The 17521-nt window shown below is 37.7% G+C and overlaps 1 protein-coding gene across 1 annotated transcript in view; it reads left to right on the forward strand.

Moving 5' to 3' along the window:
- LOC127645599 (ephrin type-B receptor 1-B-like) overlaps positions 1 to 17521 on the forward strand; it is a 323036-nt gene that overhangs the window by 285835 nt on the left and 19680 nt on the right. The window contains exons 8-12 of the mRNA XM_052129261.1: positions 1030 to 1138; positions 1901 to 1965; positions 9957 to 10142; positions 13703 to 13950; positions 14723 to 14938. Coding sequence (XP_051985221.1) covers positions 1030 to 1138; positions 1901 to 1965; positions 9957 to 10142; positions 13703 to 13950; positions 14723 to 14938 — 824 coding nt within the window. The remainder of the gene's footprint in view (positions 1 to 1029; positions 1139 to 1900; positions 1966 to 9956; positions 10143 to 13702; positions 13951 to 14722; positions 14939 to 17521) is intronic.

Below are 17521 nucleotides of genomic sequence, written 5' to 3' on the forward strand. Positions count from 1 at the left end.
TAGTCTAGGAATTTCACCATATCTCAGCCTTCTTCATGCTCAGGAATTCCAACAATTCGGATGTTGTTTTGTCGATAACGATTCCCCAAATCCTCCAGTTTTTGGTTGCTAGCGGACTAGCAGCCTACTCCCTCTCCCATGACTCCAGATAATCAATCCGTTTCTCAACAACCACAACTCTTGTAACCAACTCAGTGAATTTCGTCTCCATGGAAGTGATCGATCACCGTATTATAGTAAGATCCTCCAAGTCTGCAACGACCTTCATCAGCATTGTCGACATATTTTGAATTTTTTGACATACTGTCTTCCCAAAACAATTAAGGATCAGGGTGTATCAAATCTCACTGGTTTATGACTCAAATATTATTAAAAATAGCAAAGTGCGTAGAGCTAGTCGTTCAGACAAATCTGACCCTCGCATGGTGCCCATGAGTCCTCTGGTTTATACATTATTGTGGCAGGGCGGAGGGTGAGGCCGGGTTGTGATCCTACACACCCGGTCCCGTATTAGGCTAATTAAGCCTCCGAGGGATAAAGGTCGACTGCAGAGGATCGTGCGGGAGAGAGAGATCGTTTACGGACATGTCCGTCATGTGTGTGTTTGTGTCTTCTTTTAAGTTTATCTTTAAACCATTATTTATATCGTCAAGCCTGTTCTCACCTCCTCCTTTCCATTGATCCCTTTACAATTATTTAAATAAAATTTATTCTTCTATAGAGAAAATGAATGGGATTTTTTTTCTTCCAAGGGCCTACCTTTGTGCTCTATTATTCCTCCTAAAATTATGCATCGTTTAAGCATCTTCTGTTGTTCCCTTTTTACATAAGATCTTATGTTCCAGCCTCTCTCTCACTCTCTCTTTCATTCTACTTCGAGCTATTCATGCAGTCCATGAATTGTCCATGAGTAGGTTCTCTTCAAATGTTTTGTTTACTTTGTTTCATCCCGTTTTATCTCTAAAGGCAGTGGCCATTTGAGTTATTTTTGTAGCCTAATGCATCCTCTCTCTTTCTCTCTCTGTCTAGACGACTATAAATCAGAGCTGAGGGAACAGTTGCCGTTGATTGCGGGCTCAGCTGCGGCTGGAGTGGTCTTCATTGTGTCTCTTGTGGCCATATCTATAGTCTGTAGCAGGTAAGATTGCCATTATAGGTCCAGATGTATGGCTGCTGCATGTTCTTCAATTGCACTGTGGTTACTCTGCTATGACACCTGAGTGAACTTGAGTGGAACATCCACAAAAAATTGCCTTTGGACCAGCTGCTTAAAAAGAATAGCAAAAAATGGCTAAGAAAAGTGTTGTTCAGAAGAAAAAACCAAGCATCATTTGTTTGCAAATACCAGTTGGTTTGATATTGTTTTATCAATACAATGAATCCATGCATTTTTAAACCAGATTAAGTGCCGGTGTATTTGAGTGTGTTTTTTGTTTTTTTAGAGTATTCTGGAATTCCCAGTTATGTGTATTTGAAATCTCATTGGTTGGAGTCAGTTTCAGGATAGCCAATCACAAGCTCTCATCAGAGAATGAGTGTCATCTCATGCTGTTAAATCAGCCTTCATCTGAGTCGGCTCTTTTCTGTAGGCAACTGTTTCTACTGTAATAATACTGTTGGGCCAGATGATGCAATTTCTGTAAGCAGTAAGCAATCCTCTTTATTATCAACAATAAAGGGATTTGGATCAAATAAAACCACATAATCATCAGACCACTAAAACAACTATAACCTAAAACACTTTTGGCCTAAAACAAAACTACCTCTGCAGCTAGATTTAGCCTAACACTATGTCTTGGGCTCAAGATCTTTTCCATAATATTACAGTCAGCTGAACAAATCCACATTCATGTAATTCAGTTATTCATTCTTTCTCTCTTTGTCCCTATCTCTCTCAAAGAAAACGAGTGTACAATAAGGAGGCGGTGTACAGCGACAAACTCCAGCACTACAGTACCGGCAGAGGTGAGCAAACATAAGAAACCCATCTCCTGTTCTAGGGCAGTTGATATTAACAGACAAATGCGGGCAAACCAATTCTGAAAAAGGAACAAGGGATCTCTCCAGGCCTGTGCGTTTTGTCGATGCTGACACTAAAAAGCTTTTCCCATACAAGTCTACTTTCAATAGCCTCGAACAAAGCTTCAGGCTCATTAAGAAGTGAAAACTCTCTCTCTTTCTGTTTCGCTCTCCTGTGCCTCTCGGAGGATTTGCTGGGCGATCTGCAAGGCAAAATTTAATTAACATAAGTGCAGATGAAAAAGTAAACAAATGATGTGACAGCCAGGCTTGCACATCAGAAAGACAATTCAGAAAAAAGAACAGAGAAGCAATTAAACAAAAGACTGTGAGAACATGATCTCGCTGTCGAGAGAAATATTTTGATAATTACAGTATCTGAATTTATTGAATGCCAATGCATATGAGCTGAAACAAAGGATTCTCAACTATGAATATAATTGGCTGAAATGTCACAGACATCCAAGGGTTTCCCTACACTTGCATTATTAATAGTTTTTCTAAGATGCTGAAAGTGTCTGCAAACAGAAGTTAACTTCACCAGGGTATTGAAACTTTTTTCCAGCAAGATCACCAAGGAATCTGGTGTGCCTCTTCCAAAAAAATAAACAATGTAATAATAGTTTCCGTCAACATATCAGTTATTTTTTCTAATGTAAATTCATATTAAACCAATACAGAATCTCCTTTGAATGCTGTATTTATTATTTGTTTATAATATTTGTATTTATTTATTTATTTTAATTTTTGACAATGGTGACTGATACACATTTACCACAGTTCTACTATAGCAACAATAGCTACAGTATAGAAACTATGATATTTTGGCTGAAACTATGGTTACCATGGTACATTTTTATAAGGGATTTGTTTGTATGTGATTATTTATATATATACGTTATTGAGAAATCATGTCTTTAGGTCTATTTATACATGGCCATGCATTTTTGCTGATCGGATTGCTATTTGATCATAAAAAGTCCAAGTGTAAATGCACTTCAAGACGCACGGTGGTGGTTTGAGAAGCATCCCAATCAAAGCTCGGTCAAGTGTAAATGCATCGGACTGTTCAAGCCACATATGTAAACTTTACTCCACCCAAAGAGTGCTACATCAGCATAGAGAAAATGCAAAACATAACAGATGTTACAGAGTGTTTGCATAAAGCTCCCGTTTAGCAATAAATAATAGCAAACTAAGAAATGGATGCACGTTGTAGGAGAAACAGAACTTTTTCCAGAAACACTTTACAATAAGGTTCCATTCATTAATATTAAGTATCATGAACTAACAAAACTAAACTAAACTTAACTAAAGTTGGTTAAGTTCATTTTAGTTCATAGTGCATTAACTACTGTTATATTAACAAATGTTGTTAACATAGTTGCTCCATTGGACAAATGGAACCTTATTGTGAAGTCTTACCATTTTGTATTCATTAATTTGATGCATATTGCTACAAACTGAAACTAAACACTGACAATAAGCGCAGCTAACATGCTTAAAGGTATAGTTCACCATTTACTCACTCACCCCCATGCCATCCCAGATATTGATGACTGTTGATGACTTTCTTTCTTGAGCAGAACACAAACAAAGATTTTTAGAAAAATATTTCTGCTCTGTAGGTCCACACAATGCAAGTGAATGGTGATCAGACTTTTGTTGCTCAAAGGAAACAAAAAAATCCATATCTTCAGAAGTGATATAATTGGTGTGGGTTCGGGTTGTCAACTGTGGAGGAATGCTGTGTGGGGTCGGTTGGTTAAATGGACAAGTTAAGCCGTTGCACACAAGGACAGCTGACGGGCGGTTCCGACACCAGTACTGAACTGTAATGGGAAACATAGCTCCTAAGATGAGAAGAACCAGGTATGCTTGATCAGTATTAGGCAAATTACTTCCTGTTTTTGGTCCGTTTAGACATCTTTGGTCCATGTTGCGTTTATTTATCAATCGAACCGGACCAGAGTTAGTTTGGAAGCGGACCAAGAGCCACTTTTCAGGCGGTCATGGTTTGCTTGTTTAGTGCACACCAAGGTTTGGGTGACCATGTTCACACTTGTTCAAATGAACTGCACTAACAGAGCAATCGCACCAGAGTTTGTTTTAATCTAACCAAACCTGCCAAGTGTGAACGCACCATAAGAGGGTCCAGAACTGCTGCTCAATAGATGTTTTTGGTTTTTTTGGCACCATTTGGAGTAAATTCCAGAGACTGTTGTGCGTGAAAATTCCAGGAGATCAGTAGTTACAGAAATACTCAAACCAGCCCGTCTCCCAACAATCATCCATGTGATTATCTAATCAGCCAATCGTGTAGCAGAAGTGCAGTATGGGGAAAAAAATATGGTCTCAGTGATTTTGACCAATGCATGATTGATGGTGCCAGACGGGCTGGTTTGAGTATTTCTGACACTGCTGATCTCCTGGGATTTTCATGAAAAACAGTCTCTAGAATTTCCTCAGAATGGTGCCAAAAACAAAAATCATCCTTTGTGGGGCAGTTCTGAGGACTGAAATGGTTTGTTGATGAGAGAGGTCAACAGAAAATGGTTAGATTGTTGCGAACTGAAAAAGTCTATGGTTACTCAGATAACTGCTCTGTACAATTGTGGTGAGAAGAATAGAATCTCAGAATGCTATTCTGAGATGCAGGTTGGCTAATCTTGGGAAGGTGGTTTTAATGTTGTGGCTGATCCACTTTCCCAGCAATGGAAGTGGTTAGAATGAGTGATGGACAGAATGGGAGAAGGCTCGAGTGGACTGACTAGTTTGTATATTCTTTGTTTGATTTCAGAATTTAAACTTTTATTTGTAACATATAAAAATAAAGGTATTGTGATGTAGAAAATACTATTTGAGCAGCTAGTTCATTATTACAACCACTTCAGTCCCTCTTTTACTAGTAAACAGCAGCAGGAATACAGATCACACTGGTTTGATCATACTCATCTGAGCCAAGCCTAGTATAATCACACCGGTTTGATTGTACGTGCAAAAGCATTGATCCATATCTTCAGAAGTGATATGATAGGTGTGAGAAAAAGATCAGCATTTAAATACTTGTTTTCTAGAAATTTCTCTCTGTCCAAAAATACAAGAAGAAGAATATGAAAGTGAAAGTTGGAGGTTGACTGAGCAGGAAGGAGAGTTTATAGTAAAAAAGGATTTGATAGCTTCTGAACATACATTTCACCACTGGAGTCTTATGGATTACTTATATGCTGTGTGTGCATCAAAACAGCTCAGAAATTATTCTAAAAATGTTCATTTGAGTTCAGCAGATGAAAGAAAGTCTTACACATCTGGGATTGCATAAGGGTGAGTATATGATAAGAGAATTGGGTGAACTATTCCTTTAAGTTGTAATATTGGATTGAACTTTACACAGAAAAGGATAGTAAGAAATGTTATCACACAAAAATCATGTTAAAGCATTTTTATTTTATTATATTTTTTTACATCTTTCGCTAAACTTTTGAAACATGAAAGTATTTTAATATTTAAACAAGGGTCTAAAGAAGTCTGTGAGAAATCTCTAGTTTCACATCAGTAAATTCTCTCGTTTTGCTCAACTTGTTCATCTGTTGTTTTGGAATCACAGCTATTTCTGTTACTTTATTTTGCTGAATCACAAGCAATGCTGTTCAGCTAGTCACTCATCTGGAACCTGGTTAGAAATGAAATGCCTACCTCTTTGTCTCTCTCTCCCTATCTTTCTCTCTCTAATGAGCACCCTTAGGAGCTGAAAGACTTAAATTGCTCTGAAGGGGAAAAACGAAAGCTGGACATAAAATGGAAATATGATTTTGTGTAAAATATTGATTTAAAAGCGTAATGGAACCTTGCGAGTGTAAGGTAGCAGTAATATGGCAGCAGTAATGGACTACGCTTCATGACGCATGACAACAAAAAAGGCTCTCACCTGAGAGATCAGAGAGGTGCGACTAATCTGATCTAAATGTGCTTACACTGTCTCAGTCACTCAGGATAAGAGCACAAACTGGTTGATTTTAATAATAATGCAATTTCTCAATTAGGTTAAATGCAGAACATATGTAAGGGTTTATTTTGGGAGACAGACAGACGGACGGACGGACGGACAGACAGACAGACAGACAGATGGCCGGACAGATGGACAAGCAGATATATATATATATATATAGACAGACAGAAAGACAGACAAGCAGATAGATAGATAGATAGATAGATAGATAGACAGACAGACAGCCAGCGAGCAGATAGATAGATAGACAGACAGACAGACAGACTGACTGACTGACTGACTGACTGATTGATTGATTGATTGATTTTTTCTCAGCAAGAAGTTTCTGTTGTCCTATTTCACAGGGTATAGTGTCCTCCCTGGGTTCCTACACTTAGCGTCCTCCTGCTGGTGTCCGGGCGGAACTGATGCATTCTGGTCTCTCTCTCAATTTTTTCTCTCCGGTGGGAATGGGGTTCAGCGAAGTAGCAGAGCTGTTGGTGTTCCAGGCACGCACAGATCAAGCAGCTATGAAATATTAACATGTGTGTTTTTATATGCCTTTCACAGCCATAAGGAACAAAGAGCCCTTGCTTGGCAATACTCCAGAGGACGAGGGGAGATAAACTGTTTGTCATTTTAGTTATTGATGAATAAAAGCCAGGTTTCTAAAATAAAAGCACTTTACATGTTTGTGAAGGTGTGTTTGAAATTAATAATTCAACTGAATGACCTACAGTACTTTTTTTAGCTTTTTCATTGTTTAATTATTTTTACTATTGTCCATCTTTTAAAACAAAGTGTGGTTACATTGAGGCACTTACAATGGAAGTTAATGGGGCCAATATTTTTAGAGGGTTTAAAGACAGGAATGTGAAGCTTATAATTTTATAAAAGCACTTACATTATTTATTCTGTTAATATTTGTGTATTATTTGAGCTGTAAAGTTGTTTAAATCATTGGTTTACGGCGTAATGTCATCATGAAAATTAAAGGGATAGTTCACCCAAAAATGAAAAATCTCTCATAATTTACTCACCCTCATGCCACCCCAGATGCATATTACTTCCTTTTTCTGCAGAACACAAATTATGATTTTTAGAAAAATATCATACAGAATCTCAGAATTATATGGTTCTAATTATACGAGATCAGCCACAACATTAAAAACCATCAACCTAATATTGTGAAGTTCCTCCTCGTGCAGCCAAAACATCGCCAACCCGCATCTCAGAATAGCCTTCTGAGATTCTGTTCTTCTCACCACAATTGTACAGAGTGGTTATCTTTATCGATTAAAAACACTTTTAATCGATAAAGCACCACCAGTGTCTGTCCTCAGGGATCTTGTCGAGAAGTATCTGTTGTCCTATTTCATAGGGTATTAGTATCCTTCCCGGGTTCTTATACTTAGCATCCTCCTGCTTTAAATGTTAGTAAAGGTTTTTTGCATCAAAACTGTAATAATTTTGTTAATTCTGACCATTTTCCATTCTCTCTTAGACCCTTAAAATTAAACTGTTTTTTTTTTTTTTTTTTGCAAAGCCTGTAAAAAAGTTTTTGTTGCCTATCTTCAATGGAAATCTTTTTTTCAGGTAAGGAACTTCTGAGTTCGGAAAGTCAATATATATTCATAATACATCAGACTCTTTCATTCCAATAGATCAATGGAAATGTAATTTCTATTTTATGACCCTGTATGGACAAAATATATCTGTATTTGCAACATATTTAACTTCCGTAATGAAATGTAATGTGTACAGTACAGTATATGCAGTTCCAGCATTTCAGAATAGTATTCTGAGATGATATTCTTCTCACCACAATTGTACAGAGTGGTTATCTGAGTTACTGTAGACTTTGACAGTTCGAACCAGTCTGACCATTCTCTGTTGACCTCTCTCATCAACAAGGCATTTCCGTCCACAGAACTGCTGCTCACTGGATGTTTTTTGTTTTTGGCACCATTCGTAAATTCTAGAGACTGTTGTGCGTGAAAATCCCAAGAGATCAGCAGTTACAGAAATACTCAAACCAGCCCATTTGGCACCAACAAACATCCATGTGATTGGCTGTTTTGTGGACTGAAAAGTTTTGAACTGTCAAAGTCTATGGTAACTCAGATAACCGTTCTGTACAATTGTGGTGAGAAGAATTTCATCTCATACTCTGAGATGCGGGTTGGTGCTGTTTTGGTGGCACGAGGAGGACCTACACAATATTAAGCAGGTGGTTTTAATGTTGTGGCTGATCGGTGTATATATACAGTATATATTATTACCACAAGGGGCAGTCCATAAATTATACAATACTAAGAGCCAGTCCATGAATGATAAAATACATTATACATTGTTTCAAACGTTTAGCAACAAGATGTTAACATTATGTGTGCTAATGCGATTTTAGTTTCACTACTAAAATTAGATCACACTAATATCATGGCAACACTGTAATGTTATTGTCTTGCAGTTATAGTACTTTTAAAACAATGTGCATTTTAACGTTTATTCACATTTATTCCATTGAGTACATGTGCACAGGCAGTTTTAATCGAACTACCTTGGGTTTTGGCATTGTCAAGCTACAGTCTTAATTTCTCTGTCCAAGTACACATTTTTCAACATTATGCCACAAACGTTGTTAATTGAGCTTAACTTATTTTGAATCTGTAACATTATTTAAAGCTGGATGGGTTATTTGTTGTGTGAAGAGATGTGTCTCTTGGTCTCCTCTGTCATTCTGGGTATCCTACCCTGGTCTTACTACCCTCCAATGTCTGAATCAGTGCTCACCTCTTCTAAAGCAGATATTACCAGCCAGCCATTTCCTTTGTCATTCAGTATGATTGCATCAGCTTCCACACCTGCTATTGGGTATCTTTCTAATTGGAAGCAGATATGAGCATTTCCTTTTAGAACTCGTTTAATGTGCGTTTTATTTGTGTGGGTTGCCGATTCTCTCGATTCTCAAAGATGACTTTTTGATCTGTCTCTCTCTCTCTCAGACACACACGCACGCACACACACACACACACACACACACACACGCTGATGTTTACACATGAAGTTTCATCTTCTGCCATGAAGAAAAGTTTGATAGTGTGTTGGCTTTATCTGTTTATGAGGTCCTGTGGGGGATTGAGGCAGACAAGAATTTGATTTGGCTCTATCAGAGAAATGGACAGAGAGAGACAGATTCACAACAACTGTCTGGCATTTCTCCTGCTTTTTAATGATGTCATAGTCACCATGAATCAATAATGTTTTTGAATGGCAAAAAAAAAAAAAAAGGAGAGGAGAGGAGAGAGAGAGAATAAAGAATGTAATTGCTGACAATATAAGTTTTATTTTTAGCATGGGTATTATAAGGAATTTAAAGATTCAGATTTTGATTCCACTTGTTCTTAATTGATTACATGAATTATTATTTTACATTTGAGGATGTAATTTGCACTCACTATATACTAAACAAAAATGGTTAAAAACAATAACATTTTCAAATACACATAAAAAAATAACTGTATATATAAAAATATTTTTTTTTATAAAGTAATATTACTAACAATAAAATAAGTATTACTGCCTTAATAAAAAACAAATGTAGCATTTTAATAGATAATGTCATAATTTAACAAGAATAATCTTATTTTCTATTAATACCTTGTATTTGTTCTGCTGAATTACCACTTATTGTATTTAGACTGATTTTAGGAAGTTTTCGACAGTTTTTACTCTTCTGAATAGGGTTTTGGGTTGCTTCTACTTATCCATGTATAGTATATGTGAATGTTTACTATAGTTCACCATTGTATTATTATTTTATTTTATTTATTTACTTAATTTTTCCATGTGCATTTAGATGTTTCTTAGTGAAATAAAGTATAAAAAAAATTATAATTCTGGAGCATACTAGTGATTTGTGGAATTCTTTTTTTTTTTTTTTTTGTAGAACTCTCTTTAAGGCCTGATTTGTCAAACTGCCACACGCCAATTGGCTGCCCGACCCTACCCGGTTCTCCGGGGATGAAGATCTACATCGACCCCTTCACCTATGAGGACCCCAATGAAGCTGTGAGAGAGTTTGCCAAGGAGATCGATGTCTCAACTGTCAAGATTGAAGAAGTTATTGGGGCAGGTATGTGTGAATCCATTGTGATCCATCTCATTGGTTTTAGTTAATTTGTCTTAGAACTCTTTTATGGAAAAAAAAGAATGTGAAAAAGCACTAGTGGAATCAAGACAGTTGTCCAGTATTGCAGGTAGTCAACCTTTTAATCAAGCCTTTGGAAGAATAGCAGAGCAAAACGTGGACACATTGTCGTTTCATAAAAGGATGTGAAACTCGGACTAGAAAATTGTAAATTTTGGGTTAAGAAGCCAACCTCAGGCAAGTCAGATGGGCATCATGTCCTTCGTCATCTGATAAAAGCAATAACAGGCATCCATACAACTCCAGCAGTTAATGTCTTCTTAAGTGATACAATCCCTTTTGGTTGGAAAACAATCTAAATTTAAGTACATTTAACTAAAAACAATTGCTTTTGGTAAGCTTCACGTGAGGGCTGAGTTCACACGGTCTCAAATTTGACGTATTTGCGTTGCCATGTTACGGACGTAATCTAACGTTCTCTTCTCGGTTGAGACATCCAGGATAAGTGAGTAACCATTGTGAGTAAAAAAAAAAAAAAAACAGATATATACAAATACATATCTAAACTAAGTCCAACGAAGCTTTTGTACAGTGTTCCTCCTACACAGTTGTAAACAGCGCTGCTCTTCCGGGTGTTGCACATGCCTCAGGTCTTGCGTCTCACGTGCCAATGCGATAACCTCACACGTGCATACCGTTGCTGACCGGAAGTGATGCTTTAGTGTTCAAAAGTACTTAAATATTGTTATTTTTGGTACCAAAAGCAATTGTGTTGCTTTTATTAATTTTGCTACTGTAGTCGTATAGATGACTACAGTAGCAGTTTATGCTGACTGTCTGTATATACTCAACTACACATATACAGTACTTATAGGCACTGCAAAAAACATCATTCTTAGGGTTACAACAGAGATGCATTATGTCTCACAGTCTGCTCTTGTGTACACAGCTCAAGATGTACCACATATACATTTCACACGGTTCATACCAAATACACTCAACAATTTAGCACTTACACTGAAATCAGTGTTGAAAAGGTTTCTCATTTGTTCACTTTTTCAGAATTTTGCCCAAGATTTATTTCATTTTATTTTTTAGCTAAATTGATTTGATAGCACTGCTGTAGCCACATAGACTCAACCTTGGTTTTCCTCTAAAGTAGCTCACAGTAAAGTTGTTTGAAGGACTGTCTGCTTTATGCAAACTGGGGTTAAGTACCATGCTCATAGTTACATTGAAAGCACATTCTGACCTCTGTGACTCATTCCTGAGTTATAGTCACAAAGAAATGGAAGCGCATGTGATCATTTTCATAGAGGACTCATTGTATGCAGTATGTCATCTATTCATTCAGATCAGACATCTCATCCAATCATGATCTAGCCTATGCCTTATAACAGGGGTCAGGAACCTTTTTCACTAAGGAGCCAATTTGTACGTTTTTGGTTGATGCATTTTTTCGATAGAGCCATACCAGAAACAAATAAATTACTATTTTCAAAAACAATGTTTTTCAATCAAATAAAATGTTTATGTTGCCCATAGACTACTCAAAAACATAAAACAAACAAATATGCACAAATGAATAGGTAACATATTGCAATATGGAAATGACTTCATTTTACAATTGATTATGAAAGATTTAACTTCTCTTTTGGGCTGGGCGATATGTAAAAAATACTTTAATGGTAATCACATTTAAAATATTGCGATATCTGATTATGTGGTCAACCCTCAAGGTCGGTGAATATTTTTGCTTCATTGATATTGTTTTAAAAATTTAATTTATTGAAACACAAAAGACATTTCTAAATTCAAATTGCACTTTAAATTAAACAAAAAAAGCCATTAAAATAACAAAGTGATTAAAAAATCTTATATATAACCACCTCCCCAAATCCAAATATTTACCATCTCCATTTGCCATCACGCAAGTATCAGTATGCAGCAACAGGTGAAAAATTACTAACAGCATGTGTCACTCCGAGACGTCTTACAAGTCACCCACCTGTTGCGGGTAGATGAGCAAAATTACTCGCACTTGAAATACATTTGGACGAGGAGCTCGCGAGCTGGATTCAGCAATGTCGCATTGTGCGGGTGGCGGGTGCTATATCACACTCTGGGTGCACATAAAATAACGTTCATAAAATCGCTCAATAGTTATTGCGATCCGAGGCCCAGACCTCTGTGCATGTGCGTGTCTTGGAGAAGCGCTTTCATTGCACTCGTGAATAGCAGAGCTTACTATGCACATATATCAAATCAGACTTTTCTTTTGTCTGTTCTTCAAAATATAATCACGTTTCGTCAAACACGCATCTTTGTGTCTAATTTCTTGTAATATTTCACTCTGAGAAGTCTTACGGGTCGCCTTCCACAGTGGGTACATCAGCAAAATACTAAAAATGTGTTCATTTCAAACCTTGTTCACCAGAGTAGGCTGTATGACAAATTTGAAAGAAAGGAAACCAAAACAGTGTCATTGACTTCAAGCTTTGCAATCACACCCACACTTTATGCTGTAAAATGATCTCTAGAAAGTTTTAAACGATCATGTGTTGGTGAATGGTGAGACACCCGGTGAGCCACTTGATTTTTAGCAAAGAACCACTCGTGGCTTGCGAGCCATAGGTTCCCGGCCCCTGCCTTATAAGGTTCCACAGCTGTCTCGCATTGTTCATTACACTGTATTGCTTCACCCACTGCCACCCCAACACCACCAATTTAGGTCCCATCCTGCTGTAAGAGTAAGCTCCTTTCCCCCGCTGAGGGAAAACAATCTATCATTAACTTGTTTTATTCCCTTCTGTTGAGTTCTCAGTGACAATTGAACCTACAACATTTGACATACCCCATCCTGAAAAGTACTAAAATACAAAAAATTATGGAGCTTCTTTAGGTAAAAAAGGTAGAATTATTATGTTCTTAAGGACAATATTACTTCATGCTTTGGACTAGAATTAAGCAATATCAAAATGTCTTGAATTGACCAGGGCTGTGTTTCACAAATGTACTATAAGCCTAAGTAGATCGTAGAAACCATTGGCACTAATGGTTTCTACGATCAACTTAAGCTTGCAATGCTTTTGAAAAACACAGCCCAGGACAGAAATATACCATATAATAAATCACTCAACAAATGATTTTGTCCAAATGATCTAAGGCTGCTCACATTTCTACAGTTTCCATTTGCCTAATTGAACACAGAGAATCCATGAGTTCCAATGAAGGACGTAGAGCAGGAGTCGCCACAGCCATTGACAAGGATAATTAAAAATGGCTTATTTTTTAAGCTCTAAAGTGGGGCACTATCCATTGCCATTATGTTGAAAAGACAGACTGGGATATTCATTAAAGCATCACCTTTTTAGTTTCTGCATTTTAAAAATAAATAAATTAAAATAGTCAAACAGGTTCAGAATGACACTCCTTTTTGGATGAACTATTCATTTAATACTATTTTAAGATGACTGGTAGTATGAACAATGCAAGCCTTGTTGGTTTTCTTGGCATAAATGTTGTTTTATCTATCTTCGCCTCAGGTGAGTTTGGGGAAGTTTATAAAGGTCGGCTCAAACTGCCTGGAAAACGAGAGATCTATGTTGCAATCAAAACACTGAAGGCGGGCTATTCTGAGAAGCAGAGACGGGACTTCCTGTCAGAGGCATCAATCATGGGGCAATTCGACCACCCCAACATCATTCGTCTGGAGGGCGTGGTCACCAAGAGCCGGCCAGTTATGATCGTTACAGAGTTCATGGAAAACGGAGCTCTCGACTCCTTCCTTAGGGTGAGTTCAACAACCCATACACACATTCTCTGTCTCCGATTCTATATCTCTCTTTATGGTGTGGAAGTCTAAACTGCTTAGTCAATGTTCAGCACATTTCTTTCCCAATTTCATGGATTGGTTTTGGCCGAGCTTTGATCTGGTGCCATAATAAAGGGCCCTCTTTGAAGTCGGCTTAAAAAACCAACACATCCGAGTAGTGTCGCCATTGATCCACCCTCCCATCTCTGTTTGTTATTGTGTGTTCGGTTCAAAGTCATTCCCCTCAGTTCTGCAACATCGTTGCTGTGTTCAGAAGTTTCGACCAATGTTTGAGGGGTTGAAAGATCCCCCGCTGTTTGTTTTAAATGCGTTTTAGACATAGCCACTGTTGAAGAGGTTGAGAAACAGATAGGAGTTAGAAAAGGAGGTGAAGCAAACTAGCAGATTCAAAACGATGTGTCAAAGAGCAGAATTTTTCTTTTATATCAATTAACTACACAAGATCTTTATATACTATGTGCTGCTGTTCATACAAAAGATTAAAGGTTCTGTCTCTGTATGCAGAGATAAGTTCATTAATTAACTTATTTTGTAAAAGACAAAAGTACAGCCATGGCTCAAAGCAACTTATAGCACTTTGATATAACACTAATTGTAAGGGAAGTCTCCCTGTACAATTTTTGAAGTAACTTACTTGAGAATGGGCATTTTCACACTTGAAGATCTAATTCTGTTTGATCCTGTTGATGAGCATCATTCAACTTTGGCTCTTTCTGTGTTGATGTTTCAGCAAAATGACGGGCAGTTTACAGTGATCCAGCTGGTAGGGATGTTGAGGGGTATCGCAGCAGGGATGAAGTATCTGTCAGAGATGAATTATGTCCACCGAGACCTCGCTGCCCGCAATATCCTGGTCAACAGCAACCTCGTGTGTAAGGTTTCGGATTTTGGCCTGTCCCGTTATCTGCAGGAAGACACCTCTGACCCCACCTACACCAGCTCACTGGTAAGACATTGTTCAGGCTTGTGAGACATCCCATTTAATGTGAAACCGGAAATAGGTGCAATGTTTGGTGCTGTAGCATGATATAATTGAAAAGGCAAGCACAGTCTAATTTCCTGTCACCTTTTGCCCCTAAATTTCTCGTTTTGCTCTCATTTTCTCATTCTCATCTGCCTCTTGTGCTTATTAGTGTAACTTTCCAAGGCAAGCATCAGTATATTTATTGTGGCATATGCAGTGTTAGAGATGTGGACTAGTATTAAAAGTATTAAAGGGGTAGTTCAAAAAAACTATACAAATAAAATAAATTAAAGTATATATATACAGTGCATCCAGAAAGTATTCACAACGCTTCACTTTATCCACATTTTATTATGTTACAGCCTTATTCCATAATGGATTAAATTCATTATTTTCCTCAAAATTCTACAAACAATACCCCATAATGACAACGTGAAAGAAGTTTGTTTGAAATCTTTGCAAATTTATTACAAATAAAAAATGAAAAATTCACATGTATATAAGTATTCACAGCCTTTGCCATGACACTCAAAATTGAGCTCAGGAGCATCCTGTTTCCACTGGTCATCCTTGAGATGTTTCTACAACTTGATTTGAGTACACCTGCGGTAACTTCAGTTGATTGGACATGATTTGGAAAGGCACACACCTGTCTATAAAAGGTCCCACAGTTAACAGTGCATGAAATCCAAGCAATTGTCTGTAGACCTCTGAGACAGGATTGTATCGAGGCACAGATCTGGGGAAGGGTACAGAAAACATTCTGCAGCATTGAAGGTCCCAGTGAGCACAGTGGCGTCCATCATCTGTAAATGGAAGAAGTTTGGAACCACCAGGAGTCTTCCTAGAGCTGGCCACACGGCCAAACTGAGCGATCGGGGTAGAAGGGCCTTAGTCAGGGAGGTGACCATGAATCCGATGATCACTTTGACAGAGCTCCAGCATTTCTCTGGAGAGAGGAGAACCTTCCAGAAGAACAACCATCTCTGCAGCACTCTACCAATCAGGCCTGTATGGTAGAGTGGCCATACGGAAGCCACTATTCAGTAAAAATCACTTAACAGCCCGCCTGGAGTTTTCCAAAAGGCACCTGAAGGACACTCAGACCATGAGAAACAAAAGATTGAACGTTTTGGCCTGAATGGCATGCGTCATGTCTGGAGGAAACCAGGCACTGCTCATCACCTGGCCAGTACCATCCCTACAGTGAAGCATGGCGGTGGCAGTATAATGCTGTGGGGATGTATTTAAGCGGCAGGAACTGGGAGACTAATCAGGATCGAGTGAAAGATGAATGCAGCAATGTACAGAGACATCCTTGATGAAAACCTGCTCCAGAGTGCTCTGGACCTCAGACTGGGGCGAAGGTACACCTTCCAACAGGACAACGACCCTAAGCACACAGCCAAGATAACAAAGGAGTGGCTATGGGACAACTCTGTGAATTCCATTTTGGAACAAGGCTGTAACATAACAATGTGGCTGTGAATACTTTCTGGATGCACTGTATGTGTTTTTGTTTTTTATTTGTTTTGTTTAGTTTTTACTTTAATAAGAGCATTTTTGTTTTTTATGTAACTTAATTATAGACATAATCTGTCCACTTGAATAATAATTAGACTGGGAATTCCTCTTACATGCTAAAATAAATCAACAACTATTACAGTATGTATAATAAGGCCTACAATTTTATATAAAGAAATATCAGATCTTACAAATAAAAAAAGAATGTATTACATTGGCATTTTTGACACTTTTGTTGGCTAAAGACCCCTTCATCACATTTTTTAGATAATGTTAAAGTCTAGTTTTCCTTTATTCTTCGAAGCCTCTCTGAGTATACTTCCCATCGCCTTTGGAGGAATGCAATGTGAAGGTTGTACAAAGTAACATTTATCTTAAGGAATGCTATCAATGAGGATAGCAGGTTCAACAATGCTGCTAAAACATGGGCTGCCATCTTGATTGTTTTGATTCTAGTGAATCACATGACTGCTTCACATGACAACAAATATGTCTTTGTTTTAGAAAATCTCTGTTTTTCTCACTGTCTCAGTGTGGACGGAAGGCCAAAATGTAGAGAGAAATACATATTTAGAAATGTACCTAGATTAATGTGGACTATGCCTAAGGTATAAAGCTTAGTCAAATAAAATGTAAACTCACACAGGCTTGAAGGCAATGTTAGGGGCTAATAATTACTGTTTAGTACAAGTGATAGACTTATATATCAGCCAGGTAAATTAAGAAGCCAATTTTTGTTTAATTGTGTTTGTTATACACAAATCAATGAAAACATTAAAGCCTCAGAGGGAAAATACTGACAGAAAATGTATTGTTGTTTATTATTGTTTTTCTGCTTTTGTCTTTATTTCAAGTTGCCTCGGCACTGACCCCTTGACCTCTCACATTTTGGTCTGAGAAGTGTAAAGATCCATACATTTTTAGACACCTCACATTAATTGGGCCTTGCCTGATGCCCCCTCCTCCCTGAACCCACTGTACTAAGCTGAGTGTGGTGCCATTAGGAAAGTCTGAGAGATCAGGAAGGAAGCTGACGACAAC

This window comes from Xyrauchen texanus, chromosome 6, assembly GCF_025860055.1.
Source record: "Xyrauchen texanus isolate HMW12.3.18 chromosome 6, RBS_HiC_50CHRs, whole genome shotgun sequence".
Classification (NCBI taxonomy): Eukaryota; Metazoa; Chordata; class Actinopteri; order Cypriniformes; family Catostomidae; genus Xyrauchen; species Xyrauchen texanus.